This window comes from Salmo salar, chromosome ssa03 (assembly GCF_905237065.1).
Source record: "Salmo salar chromosome ssa03, Ssal_v3.1, whole genome shotgun sequence".
Classification (NCBI taxonomy): Eukaryota; Metazoa; Chordata; class Actinopteri; order Salmoniformes; family Salmonidae; genus Salmo; species Salmo salar.
The window spans coordinates 63,266,611-63,289,338 of NC_059444.1; the positions used below are offsets into that span (position 1 = coordinate 63,266,611).

Consider the following 22,728-nt stretch of genomic DNA (forward strand, 5'->3'; position numbering starts at 1 on the left):
AGCAGAGAATATCTGTGAGAAAACATCCCCCCCCAAGACTCAATAAAACATGTTATCGTTCTGTTAAAACACACGTGTTAATGTGTGATGAGATGAAAGCGGTACCATTTTCTGCAATGTGCAAATCAATAAGACATGCAAAACACTGATAAAAACACATTTACAAGCCCCTCAAGCCCTGACACTTCCCTGTTCGCTGCTTGCGATAATAAGCTTCAGAAATAGCTGCTCCAGACTTGGTACATAGCACCATCTTGTATCTATCTGTAAGAGCATGAGGCATTGACTTGTGATCGCTCACACTCACCACCTCCATACACCACCACCAACATAACCTATAATGGAAGGGGGGAGGATGGGAGATATGTATAAACAAAAAAAATATCACTCAAAAAACACCATCAAATGCTGTTCATGCTGGCAATGTTGACTGTTGGGTTCTGAGTAACAAAAGGCTCTGCATAGGCTCTGGATTGCTGCAGGAGGAGTGTGGACAATCCTGCCGATCTGGTTGGAAATTTAACTCAGTGCCAACATCAAGCAGTACTGTAAATATTTAGCAGTCAGCACCCTGCTAAAGGCTCAGGGTTTTCTGATTTAATGGAATCAGCACTTTCAAATGAACTGCAGTACATGCATTTGATTTGTCCTAATGCAATGTAAGGCGGGGTCAGGGGTGGAGGAATTAACCAGTTATACCCTCACAATGAGAGAAAAAAACAATTATATAAATTATCCCGCAATTAAGTAGTAGGCTAATTACATGACAGTCAGTAGAATTATACCAAATACATCTTACCCATTTTAGGATATTCAGTTGGACAACTGATGTCAAATGAACTGGCTTTACAGTGCAAAGCAAAAACATTCACAGGAGACAAGCTCCCTCTAGTGGGTCACAGTGGACAACATTATTTCATAATACTGGAGATATGTAAAAGATGTGTATTAAAAAGGGACCATGTACAATATAACACTGCTTTACATATTTTTTTTATTATTACATTTTACATGTTGTTCTTGCATTGGTAAACCAGCATAACATCTCTTTCAAAGAAACGCATTCTTTAAAAAAAATGCATATTAAAAGTGCATATACGTCATAAACAAAACATACAAATAAATTAACATAAAATGGTTTGACGCAGTCTCATGCACTTTCCCAAACGTATTTCATCGTCAAATATTTTCCTGGTCTCGTTTTTAACTACTTCCAGAAGACTACTACTGTACAGATAACCACTAAGATAGTGTTGTTGTAGTATTGTAGAAACGTGGGCTGCTGCCTGGTACTATTAGGTAGTCAGTATCTACAGTCCAGTGTGTCAATCAAGGAGAGAAGAATGAATCAAATTCCATATGACTGATTAATGACATGGTCTTTATACGATCTAATTAGCTACCACTAACTATGTCAGATGTCCTAGACCAGGGCTCTCCAACCCTGTTCCTGGAGAGCTTACCATCCTGTAGGTTTTCCCGCCAACCCTCATCTAGCACACCTGATTCTAATAATTAGCTGGTTGATAAGCTGAATCAGGTTACAACTGAGGTTGAAGCAGAAACCTACATGGAAGTTAGCTCTCCAGGAACAGGGTTTGAGAGCCCTGCCCTAGACACATATATACTCTAGTAGTCTATGCCACAACAGGTGTCTTTATGGCAACTAGAACAAGACCAAAAGTGTTCTTTAAAAAAAAATGGAAAACACTCCCATTGCTTAATGACATTCATCCATTAACTGACATGCCTTTCATACCTAAATCTAACAGTCAACCAGTTCATTGAAAAGTGAAATGAGAGCAGAGTGCACAGGCAACACATGAGATGACTGAGCTAAAGATGGAGTCAGTCTGTAGTTTCTGTAGTGTTAATAATGAAGTCCTTGCTGGTGAACAAGAGGGCAAGAGGAAGACATAACCTGCTCTTTAAAAAGAGAGCACCCTTTGAACACGTACTCCAGCATAGTGAAAAACAATTAACATATATTGACACAATGAACATGAATGTAAAAAAAAGGTAGAGACAATCCCTTAAAACAATCATAAGACTAAATCAACTTAGTGTAAACGTAAGTTAGAAAACAACAAGACAAATACAAAAATGTTCAGCATCTTAAAGATTTTTGGTTACATCCGTTTCGCAATGTGGTAACATTCTCGCATGTAAAAAAATAAAAAAAGTGTAATGAAAACCCTAAAACATACGTGTGCAATTAAAGCAATGAAAGTCACTAACCATGCTCTCCATTGCTGGCATTTGGAAGGTAGGATATATTGTACATTTACTCTCTGGTTCACATAGCAACAATCTATTGCATAGTTAAGGACATGCATGCGTTAGAGTTATCATGCAATACTGCTTTCCACAGTGTTGAAATGGTTGTTTCCATCGATTGACAACACAGTGGCAGAACCATCTACTTAAAAGCCAAAAAGGATAATATTGTTGCAGGCAGCTGATTTCTCTGTGAAAGCTGATTTCACAAATAAAATATATATTCAAAAATGAGGATGGGCCATAAAATAAAGCTTTTCATCACCTAAACTTTGAGAATATTTTGAATGGCCATTTTGTGAAAGATGTGAGCGATGTGGTTAAATGTATTCGTAACATGGCAACAGGGGAATGTAACCGAACAGGATTGGAAACCGGGTCATCAGTGAGACTCAAGATCATGATAAACCGGAGCTTAGGCCAAGACATTACATCTGGAAGTCAACACAAGCCTTCAGAAGGGTAAAATACAAAGCAGGATCATGGAGTTAGCCAGCTAACTTGCATAAATATTCTGATATCTTTCTACAAAATAAAAAGTTACGTTTGAAATGGGTATGCTCTAATTGATTTAATTAACCATAAAAATCAACAGTTATTTCTGGTTGCTTATCAAAGTTAGCTGGCTAACTCATTGATTCTGCTTTGTAGTATACCCCTCAGGTCAAGGAAAAGTAATTCAGTGAACTAGCGCTGCTATTGGATCAAAAGCCCACCATTTCAACAGAGTTTGCAGCAGCAGCTCACTTAATGACAGTGTAGCCATGGGCAACAATAACAAGTGACAGGTTGTCAGACTGTTGCTGAACCCTTACAGAATCATTAATATGTTAATAGTTAATATGTAACAGTGGGGGTTTCACTTTCAGACAGACTGTAGCTATAGGCAGCAAAAGGTCTGTAGTGGGGTTTAATATTAAACTTGGTGCAGTAGGTTAGAGATATCAAATCTCAAGACCCTGGGTCTCTTACATTGTCAGCAAGCGAAATATAAATATTACTAAATGTGTTAAATGCCATTTCAGTAGAAGGATATCTGAAGATTTCAATATGTTACAAGCAGACCACCAAAAATGTTTACCCTGGTATCTTAAATCATAATCAAAGTTCATAATTAAATCATATTTAAACATAGAAGGTAAGACTGATGAACAGTCTTGAGAACTATTGCACTTAAAGGCTTGGGCATGGTAGATTACCAAATGGGTTACAGCAAGACACGGGGAGAGTTCAGTAACACGTCAAAGCTACAGCTAGAAAAGCTTTGCAGATATGGGGGTGGCACCAGATCTGACTTAAATGACTCGTCAAACTATCATTCAACTAAGGAGAACATCCCATGCATGGCCTGACAGTTGTACAGTTATGTAGATATGCTTCAAGTAACAGCAAAGAATAGCAAAACGTTCAGTGCAGTGTGCGTTATTTAGATTGTCCTGTCTTCAGATTAAGTCAATTCAAAAGGCAAATAAGCATAAATGTTCAACTTAAATGAGATGTTATGGATTTTATCAGTACTATACAGCAGCCTCTGGCTGCTATTCCATACATGGCAGAAATGTTAATCTCTCATGAGGTACCACAGGTTGAGAGGTGCTACCAGGACTGGTAACTGAATACATAGATCAGGGGTAGGCAACTAGATTCAGCCGCGGATGGTCGGGGGCCGGAACATAATTAGAATAATTTTACAATGCAAACTGACCACAACTAAGCCCAAAAACAGATTGTATTTGAGAACAATCATTTCATACCTTGTGATCGTGTCTCAATGTAATCGTCTCTTTTTTTCCTTTTTTTAGTCAAGAGAATACTTGGAAACAGAGTTCATAAACTAAACTATTTTTTTGACCAAAAACTTAATTCCCAAAATATATACATATATTTGTTTATACTAAAAACTTTGGGTAGTCCCCCAACCCCCCCCCCCAAAAAAAATCACTTCCTGGCCGGTTTCGTGCCACAGGACGCCAGTTGCTGACCCGACATAGATTGTTTTTTTTTTATATTTCAGAACCTCAGCATTTTAAATATTTCAAACAGTGCCAGTATTGCCCTTTGAACAGCACCAGGTGTAGAAAAGGAGTAACATTTTAGACTACTCCACAAAATATCTTAAGACTAGTGTACCCTTACAGCCTTAATAAATGTCAAGTCCTAGACCCGTTACTCTAGTTTCACGTGACGTTTTTAAACCAAGTAAAAGTAATAAAGAAATTGACAGTAATATATTTTCTGTTAACTAAGTTACTGTATAGCGTTATTCTGGGGAAAAATATTCCATACTGTATTTACAAAGTGCTAGCTTAAAACATTCCTATTCAGTTGTGTGTACAGTAGTAGACTAATAGCATACTTTGCCGAAGGTAATGATTTGGTTCCATGACAGGATAGAAAGGCGCTTTTGATCATTTACATCTTGCTCATGAAAAGAAAAATACAAGTACATATATAGATACACACACACACACACATACATATCTCTCTCAATCTATATATATTTATATCTTAGGCACATGGAAAAAAAATTGCTGCATACATAAAACAATGAGACTGCTATCGATATATGATGTCATTGAGGCTTCTGTGTTGGGCGTGCAGAAGATTGCATGCTGGCAGAAAGATTTCTGGAGGACGCCTGCTTCTCAAGAGGCTTTTTCCCATTGGGGGGAGAATTAAGACTGGATTCAGAAGTGGAAGACTTGGATTTGCCTATAACAGGCAACAGAGAGCGTCTGACTGGGGTGGAGGGCTTGGAGGACTCCTTTACCTCAGTGACAACCTTGTTCACATGATGCTCTGAGGCACTGGCCGACCCATCCCCCTCCTGAACGCTCAGCCTGGCTGTCCTCTCAGAGGCCTTCTTGGCCAGGATGCTGGTCTTACCCAGATCGGCCGACCGGCGGGACTCTCTCTGGCGCAGGGCGTTCTTGAAGAACGACAGGCCCTTGTCCTCTGACTTGCTGCTGTGCCTAGGGTCCCTGCAGGAGACGCTGGGGGAGCGCAGGCTGGTGACAGAGGAGCTGCTGATGGAACTCCGCAAAAACCTCCTCTCTGGACGGATCCCCTCCGCAGCGGTCTTGGTGGGGGTCCTGGCTGCAGCGTTGCTGCCCCAGCGTGGTCTATCAACCAGAGGGCTTACCAACCCTGAGTCCCGACTGCAGCTCCTCTCCAGCAGCTTCTTCCGACCAGAGGTGGTCTTCTCAAGGCCAGAGGCACTCTTCTTTACGGTGGGGGAGGGGGAAGCGGAGGACAGCGGCGTGGAGATGCGTTGCTTGCGCTGGGGGGTTCCATCTGCCGAGTCAGGACCCTTGGAAGACAAAGACTCTTTCTTTTTGGACGGGGTCCTGGCGGGCGTAGCGCTGCTGGTGGTCTTATCTTTAGAGTTGGTCACCTTGGGGCCCTTCACCACAGGGCTGGAAGACATTTGGGATGTAGAGGATTTGGGGGTGGAGGACGAACACTGGCGCTTCTTGGAATTTTTTTCTGGCTCAGACTTGATGGAACTCTTTTTGGACCCGGCGCTCTCTAACTTCGGGGCAGATCCGGCGGTGCTGCTCTTGCGTTTCTGCTCTTTCGACAGGGGGGCTTGTGCGTTTTGGTCCAGGGCTGTTATCTGGTTGTTGTTGTCCGTCGGGTCACTCTTGGAGATCTTCTTATCGGCCGGCGTGGGGGCCCTGCAGTAGACTTCGTCTAGGATCTTCCTGCCATGGTCCTGGTTGGTGCTGTTCCCCTCCATCATGGCCAAGGGGGCCCTGCCACCAGGGTAGCGCTCGTGCCGGCTGTAGCTACCGAAGCAAGACGTGGATACCTTGTCATCACAGGCCTCTCCCCTTTCTCCTATCCTCTCCAAGGGGGGAGAGGAGCGTGAGTCCAGGGAGAAGCGTGAGGGGGAGTTGGACCTCATATGGAGCTTGGCAGAGAGGGACCAGGAGGGCTTCATGCTGTTCTCACTGAAGGCCAGAGGACTGGCAATGGATGACCTGGAAGACAAGCTCTGACGCTGGATGCTCCGAACAAAGGGACGGGTCGAAAATCCACCTAAATAGATACAAATAAATGACTTTACACTAATGCACTAGAATCAATGAAAGGATCATTTAATACCCCTTTTTCTCAACTGGGCATAGTAACAGATCCTGTAAGGTTAGAAATAACTAGCTAAAGGAGGGAGAGAGGAGGGCAAAAGAGCTGAAGATTGAGAAAGAAGACAGAGAAACCCAGTGTATCTCACCGTCATCTTCGCTGCGGTCCCCTGTGGTGAACTCCACCGACTCGCCCAGGGAGGCCAGAGAGGCACGTCTGGAGGAGGCCCCAGAAGCCAGGCTGGCCGGCCTGCTGCCTTGGAGACGGTTCACCCAGTGGTCACACAGAGATGAGCTGGTGGAGCCTGGCACAGATAGACATGACAATCAACCCCTCAGGTCTCTCAAAGATAACCAAGATATTGATGCTACTGTCCAACTAAGAGTGGACAAACAGGTATAATGTCACTTAATGGCAGTTCTCCTGTAGAACCACGTAATACACCATCTTAATGAAACATTAGTGTCAGGAAAATCCCACACTCCAAGAAGTCACCACTGACCTGCTACGGAGCTGTTGGCAGACCAGGAGGGGATGGTGTTCCTCCTCTGGTAGAACAAGATGTAGGCCGTCTGCTGGCACACATCATCATCAGCGACGGGCTGGACCTCACTGTCGTCAAAGCAGTACCACTGGCCGTCAACAGAGTTCTTACAGTAAGCTGGGGGTTCGAAGAACAAGAGATTTAGGGTGATGGTGAAGAAACTGTCAGACTGTAGTGTTATTTTCCTATCCATCTACCTCCAGTCAGTGACTACTACCACCTTACTGCTAAACCACCGGTCTTACCTGTGTAGTGGCCTCCATGCATGTTTCCGTGGTGATTGCAGACGGCGTACAGGTCATACAGGTAGTCGTCAGGGTTACGCCCCAGGCCGTAGGGTCGTCTCCATGGTGACCAGTGAGAGGGCAGGCTCCAGCTGCTCTGGGACCTCTTCACCATGTGAGGAGCCATGTCCATGCCAAGCAGAGGGAACCGTACCATGTTCTGCATCTTCACCCTCCTGTCAGCCTCCTACAGGACACAGCAGTAAACACAGTACCCAGTCAGCTGAACTGTCGCTACACCTGCCTCTTAGACGGGCAGGAGATTGGTCACCGGGTAAGACTGAGTGGCAGTGACTGAACATGGACAAGACAAAACAAGGAACACTGACTGAAGGCAAACCAAATATAGGAAACAGTCGGGCCAATGAGAAACTACCATTACAAAAACAAAACAGGAATGATTGGACACAATTCTCAGTGTGGGAATTGGAAGGGGTGCTGAATGCTGTGTTGTTGCTGCAGTACCTGTCTAAACCTCTTGAGGTGCAGTATGAGCACATCAGGCAGGGTCCACAGGCTGAGCTTGATGCGGCCTTGCTGCAGCTGCTTGCAGTGGGGGCAGCGCCAGGCATCATCCGGGGCCAGCTGGAACAGAGACAGCCCACCCACGCGCACACACACGCAGCCATCAAGGAAAAGCTCCCCACCGCAGTGCTTTTAAATCAGTCTCACTCACAGAGGGAGTTCCTGACTGATCTACTCCATGTTTTCACAGCACCCTCATTTCTGTGACCAGTGCCAGTTCTTAAACTGACCACCTCCAGCCTCTGCTAACCACAGTGTATATTCAGAGTCTATCTGGTGTCCTTCCAGACAGAGAGAAGCCATTATAAAAATGCTGTATTTCAAACCTAGAATTAGGTGCAAAATATCCAGCACCCTCAGCATTTCAACAAAATGAAAGGCTATTGGATATTCAGCTGTGGAATAATAAACAAACCCTCTGGTAAGAAGAGAATGTTCCTTTTTCCAAGTCTCTTTTCTTGTTTAAATGCATACAACAGCATATAAATGCATCGACAGCCATTGTGTGTAGCCTTGTGATACCAACACAGTGTGTGTGTGTGTGTGTGTGTGTGTGTGGCCTTGTGATACCAACACAATGTGTGTACTCCAGTGTTACCTGCTCCTCTTTGGTGTAGAGCTGGAGGCACTGAGCGAGGGTGCAGGCCTGGGGCTGATGATGTTGCTCTCTGTGCAGATACACACTCTCAGCATCAGGGATGTACTCTTCCTCAGTGAGCCCAAACAGACTGCATGGAAGGAGAATCACAGTCAGCCAATCAATCACTCAACACACGGCCTCCTATCCTAACACACAATACTAAATCTGACACTTCCCAATACGTGGGTATTGCTTAGGTAGTCTAATACTTAAGGATTTCATTCCTTTATGTTATCCTGTCTCCAAATGTCTAAAGGAACCCGCATGCTTCCCAGCCAAAACAGTTCCTAAGAGTTTGTGCATATATTATGACGGCATTATGTGACGTTTCTGTTAGTTTTGGAGATCGGTAAGGGTTTTTTCGGCTGTTCGGGCACAGTAGCCGAACTGAGCCGAAGTCGGTAGGCGAAGTCTACACCCCTTCATCGGTGATTGGTCAACAGTAGAGATTCTTCAATAAAGCTTTTGTCATTCAACGAGAGACGGCTTGTTTTCATGCACATTTTTTTAATCAGAAATAAATACTGCACCAGACCAGTTAAATGTAAAATTGCTTGACTATGAACTCCTCGGCAAAAACGTAAAAATGAATTATCTTCGATTCATTCTGACTATTTTGTGGAAGTGTATACTAGCTACGGCATCTCAAAATGGACAAACAGTACTATTGCTGTTTTTTTTCTTATTTATCAAGCGAAGGTATTTTAAGAGAGTATGCAAGCACACTCGTTCGGTTTGCCAAGCCGAGGTCGGCAAGGCGCCTGCGGAACTGAAGCATGCAGACTTTTGCCTTAAAAAAGCAAAAACAAACATCAAAGTGCATCGTCTGCTATACTCTCTCACCCCTGTTTTTAGACAAACAATATATTTTGTTTAAATTAATATTTGTTGGCTTTAAGGGATGGGCATTTGAACCTTTTTCACTATTCGAATATACGGATAATCAAAATACATACGTTTTAAAGAAAAAAAACGCAACATGCAACAATTTCAACAATTTTACAACATTATAGTTCATATAAGGAAATCTGTAAATTGAAATAAATTCAGTAGGCCGTAATCTATGATTTCACATGGCTGGGCAGGGGCACAGCCATGGGTGGACCTGGGAGGGCATAGACCCACCCACTTGGGAGCCAGGCCCAGCCAATCAGAAAGAGTTTGTCCCCAACAAAAGGGCTTTATTAGAGAAAAATACTCCTCAGTTTCATCAGCTGTCCAGGTGGCTGGTCTCAGACGATCCAGCAGGAGAAAAAGAAGGATGTGGAGGTCCCGGGTTGGCATGGTTACACGTGGTCTGTGGTTGTGAGGCCGGTTGGACGTACTGACAAATTCTCTAAAACGACGATGGATGCGGCTCATAGCGGAGAAATTAACATTAAACTCTCTGGCAACAGCTCTTGGGGACATTCCTGCAGTCAGTATGCCAATTGCACGCTCCCTTAATACTTGAGACATTTGTGGCGTTGTCTTAGAGTGGTCTTTTATTTTCCCCAGTACAAGGTGCACCTGTGTAATGATCACTCTGGGCACAAAATTTGAGAGAAATAAGCTTTTTGTGCATAAATAACATTTCTGGGATGTTTCATTTCCTCTCTTGGGTAGGGGATGAAAAGCGTGCCAAAAGTAAACTGCCTGTTACTCAGGCCCAGAAGCTAGGATATGCATATAAATGGTAGATTTGGATAGAAAACACTCTAAAGTTTCTAAAACTGTTAAAAAATAATGTCTGTGAGTATAACAGAACTGATATGGTAGGCGAAAACCCGAGGACAAACTATCCTGGGGAGAAAAAGAATTGAGGTCGTAGGATTTTCCAATTGTTTTCTATGGGATAACCTTATTAGGAACCTGGTTGCAGTTCCTATGGCTTCCACTAGATGTCAGTCTTTAGAAATTGTTCAATGTTTTTCTTTTGAGAAATGAAGAAGTAGTCCTATTCATTGTAAGTGTCACTCCAGGTGGACTCTACTGTTTTGGTGCGCGTGAACTGGAGCTCGCTTCATGTTGTTTTTATCCGGTATTAGAAACAGTTTATTCCGTCTTAAATTTTATTGATTATTTACGTTTTAGGGTACCTGAGGTTGGATTAGGAACGTTGTTTGAAATGTTTGGACCAAGTTTACAGGTAACTTATTAGATACTTTGTAGGCATGTTGGGCGAGTTGAAACCGGTGTATTTCTGAATGAAATGCGCCAAATAAAATGGCCATTTTTGGGACATAAAGAAGGACATTATCGAACAAAAGGACAATTTGTGATGTTTCTGGGACAGTTTGGCGTGCCAACAGAAGAAAATCTTCAAAGGTAAGGCATTAATTATATCGCCATTTCTGACTTTTGTGGCGCACCTGCCTGGTTGAAATATGATTTTCATGTGTTTGTATGCGGGGCGCTGTCCTCAGATAATCGCATGGTTTGCTTTCGCCGTAAAGCCTTTTTGAAATCTGACACAGTGGCTGGATTAACAAAAAGTTAACCTTTATTTTGATGTATAACACATATATTTTCAAGAATGTTAAATATTTGAATTTGGTATTTTGTGAATTTCGCGCTCTGCAATTTCACCGGATGTTGGCCAGGTGGGACGCTGCCCATAAGAAGTTAAACATGCGACCAACAATTTACATGTTGTGTTTATATTTTTGTTCAGTATAGATTTTTTCCAAAAGTTATGAGGTTCAAAATGTACCGCTCCAACTTCACTTGGTACACATGGAGCCTCTGATGGTAGTGCTGCTTTGATTGACCGACAATAACAAGCTACACTCGTGAAAAGTGTGTAGGCTACCGGTGCGGATTTTTTTTAATTTTTTTAAATGGAGCGCACTCATAAAAACTCATTAAAAACTGTTGTTTTATTCAAATGTCATGGTCTATCCTTGTATGTAGCAATGTCACATAGATAATTACATTTTAGACAGTCTTTTCATTAAAATAGGCCTAGCCTATATATACACTTTTTTTTTTTATTAATACCCTCGCAAGTAATCGAGTACTAATGTCCGTTTGGATATTCTAATAACCGTCCCCATCCCTAGTGGCTTTATGGGGATAATTTATGGCCATGTATTTCCCTGCAGGATAAATCTCACTACAAACCCCCAGAAATATGGCGTTTATCAAAAGAGATGCAGAGCACCAGCAATATTGTTGTGCAGCGTTCACTCACTAATCCTTGGTCTCTTTGTCCCACTCCACCACTATCTTGACGTGCGGCGGTCCCCCCTGGCCACAGGACTTGTACGCTCTGCCAAGGAAAGATTATGTTGAGGAAAAAACGAGAACAAGACAGTTTCACAACTTAAACACATATCAACCAACAAGCTGTATTCCTCTTATCTTCAAAACACTACAAATCTAAGTGAATTGGATTTACATGACCTGTGTGGCTGTCTTTTTGTCTGCTGTACACATATCTACCCAGCTTTTTAGTGTGTGTACTGTGTGACAAACTCCCATTCTATTCAATTGAATCAGCAACTGGGACAAACTATAAACCAAACCTGCTGAGCAAGCAGTGTGTGAAGAAACAGATACTGAAACATGTAAAGGCACGCCATTTAACTGTTCTGGTGACATAAGAGCATCTGATCTGGCATTCAAGTGTGGTTAAAGGATTATAAGGAGGCAGTAAACAACATTGTGAATTGGTGAGAGGAGGTGGTGTTCAGTAGGAAGATAGCATTTTGAAAAGGGGAGATAATACCCAAATATACAAATGTCCTTTTTCTGGTGAGAAACATTTTGATATGTGCCCTACTGAACATGACCCTGGTTGAGAACTACAGTTGAATAATAATATAAAATATTCCATTTAGCAGACACTTTTATCCAAAGCGACTTACTGTCATGAGTGCATAGTTTTACGTACAGATGTGATTTCTTAATTTGATCACTCTGTTGGAGAAATTTCCTGTGCAACAGAAAATGCAAACTTACTGCATTCAAGGTATAATGAAAAATGTATCAACCCCTACAAAAATGTCCATTAAGATCCACATAATATAGAAACTGGTCAAATTAAGATATCACATCAGTATTGGTGGTCTCAGGAATCAAACACACTATCCTGGAGTTGCAAGCACCATGCTCTACCAATTGAGCTACAGAGGACCAGGAATAACAAGGAGACTGACCTTTCCACTGTTGGGTGACAGAGAGGCTGCTCCTCTTGGGGCAGGAGGTACGTGATGCCAACCACACCAACCACTCGTAGGCTGAAGGGCCCCACCTGCAGATAATACCAGGACTTTAGTTACTCACTGTCCCTATTCCCACCACCTGACTGCTACGTATAGATATGTTGCCACGGCCATGCTTTTCAAACCAGACCAACAGCATTCTAGCCAATGAGGCAACTTAAACGTCTAACATGCTATTACATGGGAATCAACTGTTTATTTCTTTAGAGTCTAAGACATTGGAGGATAGGGGGTGCTAAGCTGACATATGAAATTGTTTTAAGATGGTCATACTATGGATCATTTAGCTGATTTGGAATTTTAGGACCCTTTTTAGGTATAAAAAAATTTGATAAAATGATGATTTTGACCTTTACTACTAAAGCCCATAGAAATGCATTGAATACCACATTCAAGAATGGCAAAAAGGACAGTCAAAAAATGAATCAGAAGAAACAAGGTTTTGAAGTGTCTGTCCTAAATCTAGGATATAAAAAAAACTCAGGAAACATACACTACCGTTCAAAAGTTTGGGGTCACTTAGAAATGTCCTTGTTTTTGAAAGAAAAGCACATTTTTGGTCCATTACAAGAACATCAAATTTATCAGAAATACAGTGTAGACATTGTTAATGTTGTAAATGACTATTGTAGCTGGAAACATCAGATTTTTAATGGAATATCTACATAGGCGTACAGAGGCCCATTATGAGCAACCATCACTCCTGTGTTCCAATGGCACGTTGTGTTAGCTAATCCAAGTTTATCATTTTAAAAGGTTAATTGATCATTAGAAAACCATTTTGCAATTATGTTAGCACAGCTGAAAACTGTTGTTCTGATTAAAGAAGCAATAAAACTGTCCTTCTTTAGACTAGTTGAGTATCTGGAGCATCAGCATTTGTGGGTTCAATTACAGGCTCAAAATGGCCAGAAACAAAGAACTTTCTTCTGAAACTCATCAGTCTATTCTTGTTCTGAGAAATTAAGGCTATTCCATGCGAGAAATTGCCAAGAAACTGAAGATCTCGTACAACGCTGTGTACTACTCCCGTCACAAACAGTGCAAACTGGCTCTAACCAGAATAGAAAGAGGAGTGGGAGGCCCCGGTGAACAACTGAACAAGAGGACAAGTACATAAGTGCCTAGTTTGAGAAACAGACGCCTCACAAGTCCTCAACTGGCTGCTTCATTAAAAAGTATCCGCAAAACACCAGTCTCAACGTCAAGAGTGATGAAGCGACTCCGGGATGCTGGCCTTCTAGGCAGTGTTGCAAAGAAAAAGCCATATCTCAGACTGGCCAATAAAAAGAAAAGATTAAGATGGGAAAAATAACAGACACTGGACAGAGGAAGATTGGAAAAAAGTGTTATGGACAGACGAATCTAAGTTTGAGGTGTTCGGATCACAAAGAAGAACATTCGTTTGACACAGAAAAAATTAAGATGCTGGAGGAGTGCTTGACGCCATCTGTCAAGCATGGTGGAGGCAATGTGATGGTCTGGAGGTGATTTGGTGGTGGTGAAGTGGGAGATTTGTACAGGGTAAAAGGAATCTTGAAGGAGGAAGGCTATCACTCCATTTTGCAACACCATGGCATACCCTGTGGACGGTGGTTAACTGGAGCCAAATTCCTCCTACAACAGGTCAATGACCCTAAGCACAGCTCCAAACTATGCAAGAACTATTTAGGGAAGAAGCAGTCAGCTGGTATTCTGTCTATAACGGAGCGGCCAGCACAGTCACCGGATCGCAACCCTATTGAGCTGTTGTGGGAGCAGCTTGACCGTATGGTACGTAAGAAGTGCCCATCAAGCCAATCCAACTTGTGGGAGGTGCTTCAGGAAGCATGGGGTGAAATCTCTTCAGATTACCTCAACAAATTGCTAACTAGAATGCCAAAGGTCTGCAAGGCTGTGATTGCGGCAAATGGAAGATTCTTTGACAAAAGCAAAGTTTGAAGGACACAATTATTATTTCAATTAAAAATCTTTATAACCTTGTCAACGTCTTGACTATATTTCCTATTCATTTTGCAACTCATTTCATGTATGTTTTCATGGAAAACAAGGAAAAGTGACCCTAAGTGAGCCAAACTTTTGAACGGTAGTGTATACCGTAATTTCCGGACTATAAGCCGCTACTTTTTTCCCACGCTTTGAACCTCGCGGCTTAAAACAATGACGCGGCTAATATATGGATTTTTCCCGCTTTCAAATAATAATAATTTTTTTAAAAACACATTCTGTGACGTGCTCAGTTTTTTGGCGGCATGAAGCTTTCATTAGACCAATGGAATTACCGAACGGGTTAAGGTCAAACGACTTTTTTGTTTACTGTTTAGATTAAATCGAGCATGCTCAAACTTTCCATCATTCTGATTACGGTAGTCATTTTGTCACCCTCATTATGGCAAAGACACGGAGAAATGCATATGATGCAGCTTTCAAGTTGAAGGCGACTGATCTGGCTGTTGGAAAAGGAAATACAGCTGCTGCACGGGAGCTTGGTCTGGAGCAATGACTTTCTTGGTAGGCTACTGTTTACTGCTAATTTTTTATTTTTTGTTACAAGCGGTGTTTCATTAAAGCCTATTTATTTTTGTTACAAGCCGTGTTTCGCTAAAGCCTGTGTAAAGTTCATTTGTTTCAATGTACCGGTAGGCACCTGCGGCTTATAGACATGTGCGGCTTATTTATGTTCAAAATAATATATATTTTTTTTAATTCAGTGGGTGCGGCTTATATTCAGGTGCGCTCAATAGTCCGGAAATTACGGTATATATTTTTTACACATATTTATCCCATTTTTTGGGTAGGCACAAAACTACCTTCATACTTCCATTAGTTTTTTTAACCAGTACCTGGTTATCTTCAGACGAGTCCTGAGACACTTGTGGGGGTCATAGAGCAAAACAGAGTTTGTGGGAGTCTTACTTTGCATAGAGTGGTCATAATAGTTTCTAGGTCAAACTGTTCAGATATTACAGACCTTTTCGTGAGAAGAACGATTTTCGCGATGTCTCATGGTCTGACAAACACCGCTCTAGCTCTGCCGCCTTTAACCGCAGATGCGGAAGTGCGACACTGGTGGATGCAGTGGATTGAGAGGCATCCAATGCAAAAAAAAACATCTCTTGCTTAAACGGACGGATTTTGATAGGGATATTTTTGTTTTGTAATTTCTCAGCTCTAGGGGGTTAAATGCAGTAAACCACAGTGCCTACTAGTGAAAGCCTACACAGGTTGTAATTCAGACTCTTTTGCCATATCATGATTTTTTTTAGTTGACCTGCATTCTGTGGGGTTGTGTTTCCATTCACTATCCTCCACCCACCTGAATGTAAACTCCTGGCCTGAGCAGGTGATGCATCTTCTCCAGGATCTCCTTCTGCAGGATATCCCAGGTCACAGTTCGATCCATGTACAGTACAAATGGAAGACCAAACCTGGAACAGAAAGAATGATATTCTCCTGTTAACAGACTCCAAGTACACCTTAATATAACAAATATCATATGACCTGCATGGTGTAACGGTTTCAGAGGACAGTTGAAAACACTGGGCAGTATTACCCATAGAAATACAATTCCAACATTGCAGTCAATATTATTAATATTACATCTCTATAGTACCTCCTCCCTTGGTGACCGGTGCAGGCTCGGTTACAGATCAGCAGGACCATCTTGTCGGCCCCTGTGTTCTTACTGGCCGATGCAGTGGTAGGATTCAGAGCTCCTTGCATGAAAGATGGAGTCCTGCTCATCTCACTCCCAAACTTCAAGTTGTTCTGGTTCAGGTTGGCAAGGAGACTCCCTGGATTTCAAATCCCAAGCAGTCATTGATACTCAGTCAATACTTCAATATACATTACACAGAATGCATGACAAGTACACTACCAAAAAAACTTCCATTGCGAAATGCCCAAAACGTATTGAATAATGTGATATCAACAGTAGATGAATAGTGAAGAGGTACCTCTCTTGGTTCGAATGTTCTCTAGTCTGAAGGTCTCAGGCGTCTCAAAGGCAAAGATGGAATCGCTCTCCTGAATGATATCGAGATCGTCGTCGTCATCACAGAAGGAGCGGTGGAAACCGTCATAGTACATCTCCGTCAAAACAAACTGAATCAGAGGCAAGCAGAGAAGGCCAAAACAAATCAATACGCTGCTGCCATTTAGTCAACACTGAAACCTTTTATTCAGATAAGATGGTGAAACAGATTAGAGTTAGACCATGCCCATTTCAGTGAATGAATTACAGAACATAAATAAACGACATCAATATTCTTTACAGTGTATAGGCCTACCTCTTCTGCAAATACAGAACAATGGTAAATATGGAAGGCTACACACTATGATTGAAAACCCCCTCCCTTTCTTCTGGAGTCCTTGCCCTATCCTTCAATCATGTCAACTTTTCTTATTCAGACCGGGATTTCACACACACACACACACACACACACACACACACACACACACACACACACACACACACACACACACACACACACACACACACACACACACACACACACACACACACACACACACACACACACACACACACACACACACACGAGTGTTCTGCTTAATGTAATCCAATGACCGCACTGTATGAAACTTTCAGCCACATCAAACCCAAGGCGTCAGTTCTGTTGATCTTGGATACAATGGGCTCTGTTCCAGTGATCCCTTCATCCTGATTAAAGAGACTAATGATGCACTAGCCTAATACTACTTACGACAACACTGTAAAGCAGCTATTAATACTGAAATGGGAACACCTGCTGGTACAATCAGTCGAGTACCCAGGGATGAATCATTAAAGGAAAAAGTAGTGTACTCCTTTATTGTTCTTTTCAGATAACATTCCTCTGAAATCCTTAGTAGCTAGGTACCACCAGAACATAAAGCATTCAAGTTAACTTCTGTGTGTATGTAACCTTGTAAGACAGAGCTGAGGCTGCTAGGGATAAGAGAGCAGGAAGGAAGCAGCACCTGGTCCAGGGGGATCTTGGTCTCACGTGACACAGCATCTCGGAGTCTGGACACGGTGCTGTTCAGGGGCACGGCCACTCCGATCCTCATACAGTGAGAGTACTTCCCCTGGTAGACCACTGTCACATACAGAGGCCTGGGAAGAGACAGGAAACATTGGCACCATATAAGGAATTACAAAACACCAGATAAAAACCACTGACAAAGACCAGGAAATAACAGAATGGACAAACTCAACTTTCGCCAAATTAAACACAATTATGTCCAATAATCCACCTCCTTGGAGAGGACACGTTTCCACCTCCTCTAATAATGCTGCTACAACACTGTCTGGAGACTGCTAATTTGTAATTACTCTGAGAGCACTGAGCAGGATTCCTCTGGTGACTGTGTGGATCAGTGCTACTCTAAGCTGACACTAAGAACTCAGCCAGCAGGCACAGCAACGCAGCTTTTTCAGGAGTTCAGTTTGAGATACTCCACATTCTGGAGAACCCTCATTTTTAAGATGGTTGCCATTTCTGAGTTTCTCTGTCATTTGAACTTCAGTTATGTGGGATCTGTCTTCACATCAGCTCAACTATGGCCAGAAACAGTGGCATAACAGGCTTAGCAGAACATTTTTATTCAGAGAAATAACCTAGATGCTTCAGACTAGTGATAACTGATAACCCAAAGTTGAGTAACAGGATTGTGTTTCTGGGAGGAGAAAGTAGAAGTAGTAGTGAAGCCAGAGCGGTGAGCCACTGAGCCTTGGTCTGGAGGACCATTATTCTGTCATCAATCAGATGACAGCTGGAGGACCATTTGGACATCATTTGCCACCGCATATCTCCTAATTTCACCTCATTCTTCTCATCTTTAATAATGCATGGACAGCAATGAATTTAGTGGCTTAAAAAAGATTCTGCATCGAACATGCGCTCTCTCTCCTTGATGTGACAGTATAACACCATTGTAAAGAAAAAAAACGTCACTGTATCATGAGGACAAAAAAGGCCATGCATGTCCCAGGTACCTCAGTTTAGGAGTATTATGAATCCCCAGCCGAGTGAGCATAAAGGTTGTTTTGACTGCTAGGCACAAATAATGAAACTCAAAATACTAAAACTATGACAGAGAAGAACACAACATATTTCTAAAAAGTCATAGGCCTACATTTTCATTTCAGATTTAAAAGTAAGTCTATTTCCCTTTTTGCTTTAGCCATTGAGCGTTTGTCTGGGCATGTAGCCCTTAAATTGACTTTAGAAATAGAAGAGTCCCATAATTACTGGCTTGGTTTGGTCTGCAGATGGGCCAAATATGCCATTTGAGACTAAAACGACATTCCTTCTTATTTACTTTGCTTCCGCAACCCTGGGAAATTCAAATGAACCGCAGTCTCAAGATGTACATTTCAACACTTGTCAACAGTCTTGTTCCTCCCACCAGACCCAATGATGGAACACAGCAGAGGTGTGTACTCACCTTGTGTGAGGTAAGAGGATGGGCAGGGAGATGCAGAGGAAAGGATCAAAGGTGTTGCTCTGTTTTTGGCAATGCGGGCAGGTGAGAGACGACCTGTTGGTAAGAAAGGGAACTAATTTGTCTCAGAAGAAGTCATGAAGAATAAACAGAATGGAGAATATAAAACTCCTCAGGGGTAAGCATCAAATAAGACCCACCTGTACTGGGCCTGAAATAGCTCTTGCACAAATGAACCGGTAGAGAGTGGAAGAGAAGGCCCCTCTAGACCCCCATCATCCTCTTCCACTGGTGGCTAATAGGACAAAACAGAGTGGATGAGCTCTTACTGCATATTAGACGATTTGGGATATTGAGGCTGTATTCTATTCACTAGGTCAATGAGCATCCAAAGCAGTCTGAAAGACATCAAAAGGATAAGAGACCAAAATACAAACAAACGGTGCAGCTCCTCTGACTTATCCTCAAGGAACTATGAGCATTTGACAAGGCAGACTAATCAACAAAAGCTCTGTGGGGTCTATCCAGGTCACGTCTCTCACTCTGCATGTCTAAAGTCTCCTTCATGCTTCGTTTTGGCTAGCGCCTAAGGCGATCCAAACGAATGCGCTCGCATACTCCCTTAAAAGACCTTTGCTTGAAAAATGACAAAGTGACAATAGTACCGTTTGTCCATCTTAAGACACCGTAGCCAGTATAAACTTCCTCAACATCGTCAGAATTCATCTAAGATAACTCAAGAAATGTGTCATTAAATGTTGACGTTTTTGCCGAGTAGATCTAAGTTGCAGAATTTTACTTTTCAAGTGAACAAAATTTGAATGAAAACGATTTGTGATGACAAACTCTCCATTGAAGAATCCCTACTGTTGACCAATCACTGACAAAGGGGCGTAGACGTCGGCTACACATTTTGGCTCGCCTCGAGATAAAACGTCAGCACGAACAGCTGAAAAATCCTTGCCTAAGACCAAAACAAACAAAATGTCACCATAATATATGCACGAACTGTTCCGGATGGGAAGCAATCCAGGAAGGGGACACAGAACACCATCACTTCCTGTTCATTCTCCCACAGGAGATGAATCAGTCAGCACTCCATAAAGTAAGGAAGTGAGCTCTCTCTCCTAACTTGTTTGTTCCAGTGCTCTGGAAGATTGATGCCTGATAAGGGGACTCTGCGTTCAGAAATGGGTTAGGTCGGTAAATCTGTCCTGCAGGATGCCAGGCCCTTACCCCTGCTCAAATGTTATTCCGTTTGGAATGTCTGAATGAGGCTTCAAAGGACATCACAATTAGCCAGCCACCTCCTCCACTCAGACTGCTGACTCACCTCAGGTACAGCTCCATTTACTGCTAGCTCGAGGTCACATCACTAACTGTCTCGTTGTGCTAACCTGGCCACTACCACTGTTCCTGAAGTTGCATTAGTAGGCCCTAACTCTATGATGCGCAAACAAAAGTTTACCTTAATGGAAGGCCTGTTGTTGGGATGGTTGTTGAGGTCTTCATGTACCCTGTCCAGAAGCCAGAGCAGAAACTCCTGGGCGTCATGCTGAGCATTGCCTTTATACTGCAAAGCACTCTTTGAGACAGCATTCTGCAACAAACAGCACAAGCAACACTGCTTGAAAATTCTGGTGATAGCCTAGTCTCAGAAATATGATGTAGCCTAAATGTATTTGACCATTTCAAAGGTGTGTAGTATTGGCTGATTCTGCAGACCAAATGCAGTCCCATGAGAGAAGCAGTCTTGCTTTATGATACATTGTACCAACTTACTTACTTTAAACTCCCTGCTGTGCTGTGGGGTGTATTCAAATGTCCACAGGGCCCGGACCAGTCCAGACAGCTGCTCTGTCACCTCGCCTCTGTCATGAGGGCCCTTCCTCCCCAAATGCACACCGTTTGTCTTTGGTTTCTCCTTCTCCTCATCCGTTTCCTCGACTCCCCGGTATTGTTCCAGTGCCAAATACTCAGCAAAGAGTTCAGTGTTACTCAGGCACTGGAGGATGGCATTCATGAAACAAGTGTTACCATGGTTTTTGAGACCAGACACTCCAGGGACCTTCTCTCCGAGGAAACGGTCACTATCATCCAAAGATGGTGAATCTTTGCCTCCAGTTTTGAATAATGTGAAACCCCCATCGTCTTTGTCACCTTCAATAGCATGCCCATCGGATCCAAAATGGGACAAGGTTGACAGGGTCCTGAGGACTCTGCCCATAAAACTACCCACGGAGCGCACAGAGCCTCGTCTGAAGAGTTTCTTGCTGAAGCTACCAGATTTCTTCTCTTTAGTCGTGGCTTTACTAGACATGATTGCCTGACTTGTTGGGCACCCCCTCATGCAATAAATGTCAAAATACAATCTTTCCTGTGAGGAATGAGCTGAGCTAGCTAGCAAACTAGAATTAACTTTCAGCTGTCTCGTGCTACATCTTAATTGAGAAGTCAAGTTACATCTCAACCCATCAACTAGCTAGTTAGCTAACGTTAGCTAACAATAGCTTGCTGGGATATATTTTCCATACTAGGGGTATAGTACTGACTACTAAATACGTGTCACCACATTTTCAAAGACAAGTGTTATGTTGATCTAATTGGATAGCTAACCTTAGCGTGTCAGCTAACACAACAACAACAACAATCCATAGCTAGCTAAATTGGCTAGCTAGCTTGTAAACTATCCATTAATCCATTTTAAGTGATTCGATTTAGTAAAATGCACAAATTACAATAAGCTGCCGGAATGCATTTGTATATGCTAAACAAGTCAACCTATCCGCTGACGTTCATGCAAATCGTTTCTTGTAGCTAGCTGATTGTTTTTATAGTTAACATTTGCACATTAGCTGGCTAGCTTTGCTAGCCAGAGATCTAGCCACTGCATAAATGAGTCCCTTGCGCAGAAGTGTCCTTCCATCCCATCCGAAAATAAAAATGCAGTTACCAAGCAGAGACGTTTAATTTCGTGTCCTTGGTTAACTTGAGTGGGATTGTAAAATTTCTTATGCTTTCCAAGCTGAAGTATTCTCCTAAATCCGACTATCCATTGCAACGGAGTCAGTTGTTCACACTTTCAGCTACAGAAACACCGACACTGCAGGACAGCAGAGAAACAGCTGACGTAACAGAGTCAACGCCAAAATACAACTGGGGGAGAGAGGGGTTCCACTGTGCCTTTTTTCCATAAATCAAACGTTTTGTATCAAAGTATCAACATGTGCACTATTGAATAATAAAGTAAATGTTTTTTGTTTTTTTTCAAATGTAGGCCTAGCCATAATCATGCAGTTGACAATTAAGGAAATACTTCCTGATCTAAGGACAGTCCAAAAAATATTGATTGTAAGACTGACATAAATAATTGCTTTTTTTGTTTTGGGTTGCAAGTATGAGGAGGTTGGGTCTCCTATAGTACAGGGTGGGGCCCTATGATAATGGGGTTAATGACATTTGAGTGGTGGTATGTTTCAGTTCCCACTGAGATCCAGACTGACATCAAGTTGGTCTACTGGTATTTTAATGCACCACAACATACAAAATGTACAACAAGTAGGATGGTGGAATCAATCCGTGACTGCCACGTCTTGGCTGAATGGATTCACCATATAGCCTACATCATACAGTGATGGATTTAGCTTTATTGAATTTTATGTAACCTATCACATACACATATTTGCCTATCAAAATACAACATTTAGCTCCATGATCTAG

The 22,728-nt window shown here is 42.4% G+C and overlaps 1 protein-coding gene across 1 annotated transcript; it reads right to left on the bottom strand.

Annotated features, from left to right (window-relative positions):
• Positions 1 to 974: 974 nt before the first annotated feature.
• Positions 975 to 22,189, bottom strand: LOC106601105 (ubiquitin carboxyl-terminal hydrolase 31). Its single transcript, XM_014193033.2, has 16 exons — positions 20,795 to 22,189; positions 20,477 to 20,608; positions 19,209 to 19,303; positions 19,012 to 19,104; positions 17,542 to 17,677; positions 16,518 to 16,665; positions 16,175 to 16,355; positions 15,878 to 15,989; positions 12,496 to 12,590; positions 11,529 to 11,606; positions 8,315 to 8,444; positions 7,657 to 7,776; positions 7,153 to 7,378; positions 6,866 to 7,024; positions 6,512 to 6,667; positions 975 to 6,318 (listed from the first exon to the last, which is right to left on the bottom strand). Exons 1-16 carry the CDS (start codon positions 21,356 to 21,358, stop codon positions 4,850 to 4,852), a joined length of 3,894 nt encoding a protein of 1,297 aa, XP_014048508.1. The 5' UTR covers positions 21,359 to 22,189; the 3' UTR covers positions 975 to 4,849.
• Positions 22,190 to 22,728: the final 539 nt, after the last annotated feature.

Coding starts and splice junctions, on each gene's coding strand:
- LOC106601105 (XM_014193033.2), bottom strand. CDS start 21,358: ATGAGGGGGTGCCCAACAAGTCAGGCAATCATGTCTAGTAAAGCCACG. Junction 17,678..19,011: donor ATCCTCTTACCTCACACAAG/GTGAGTACACAC, acceptor GTCTCTTCCCAG/GCCTCTGTATGTGACAGTGG. Junction 11,607..12,495: donor TGTCACCCAACAGTGGAAAG/GTCAGTCTCCTT, acceptor TTTCCTTGGCAG/AGCGTACAAGTCCTGTGGCC.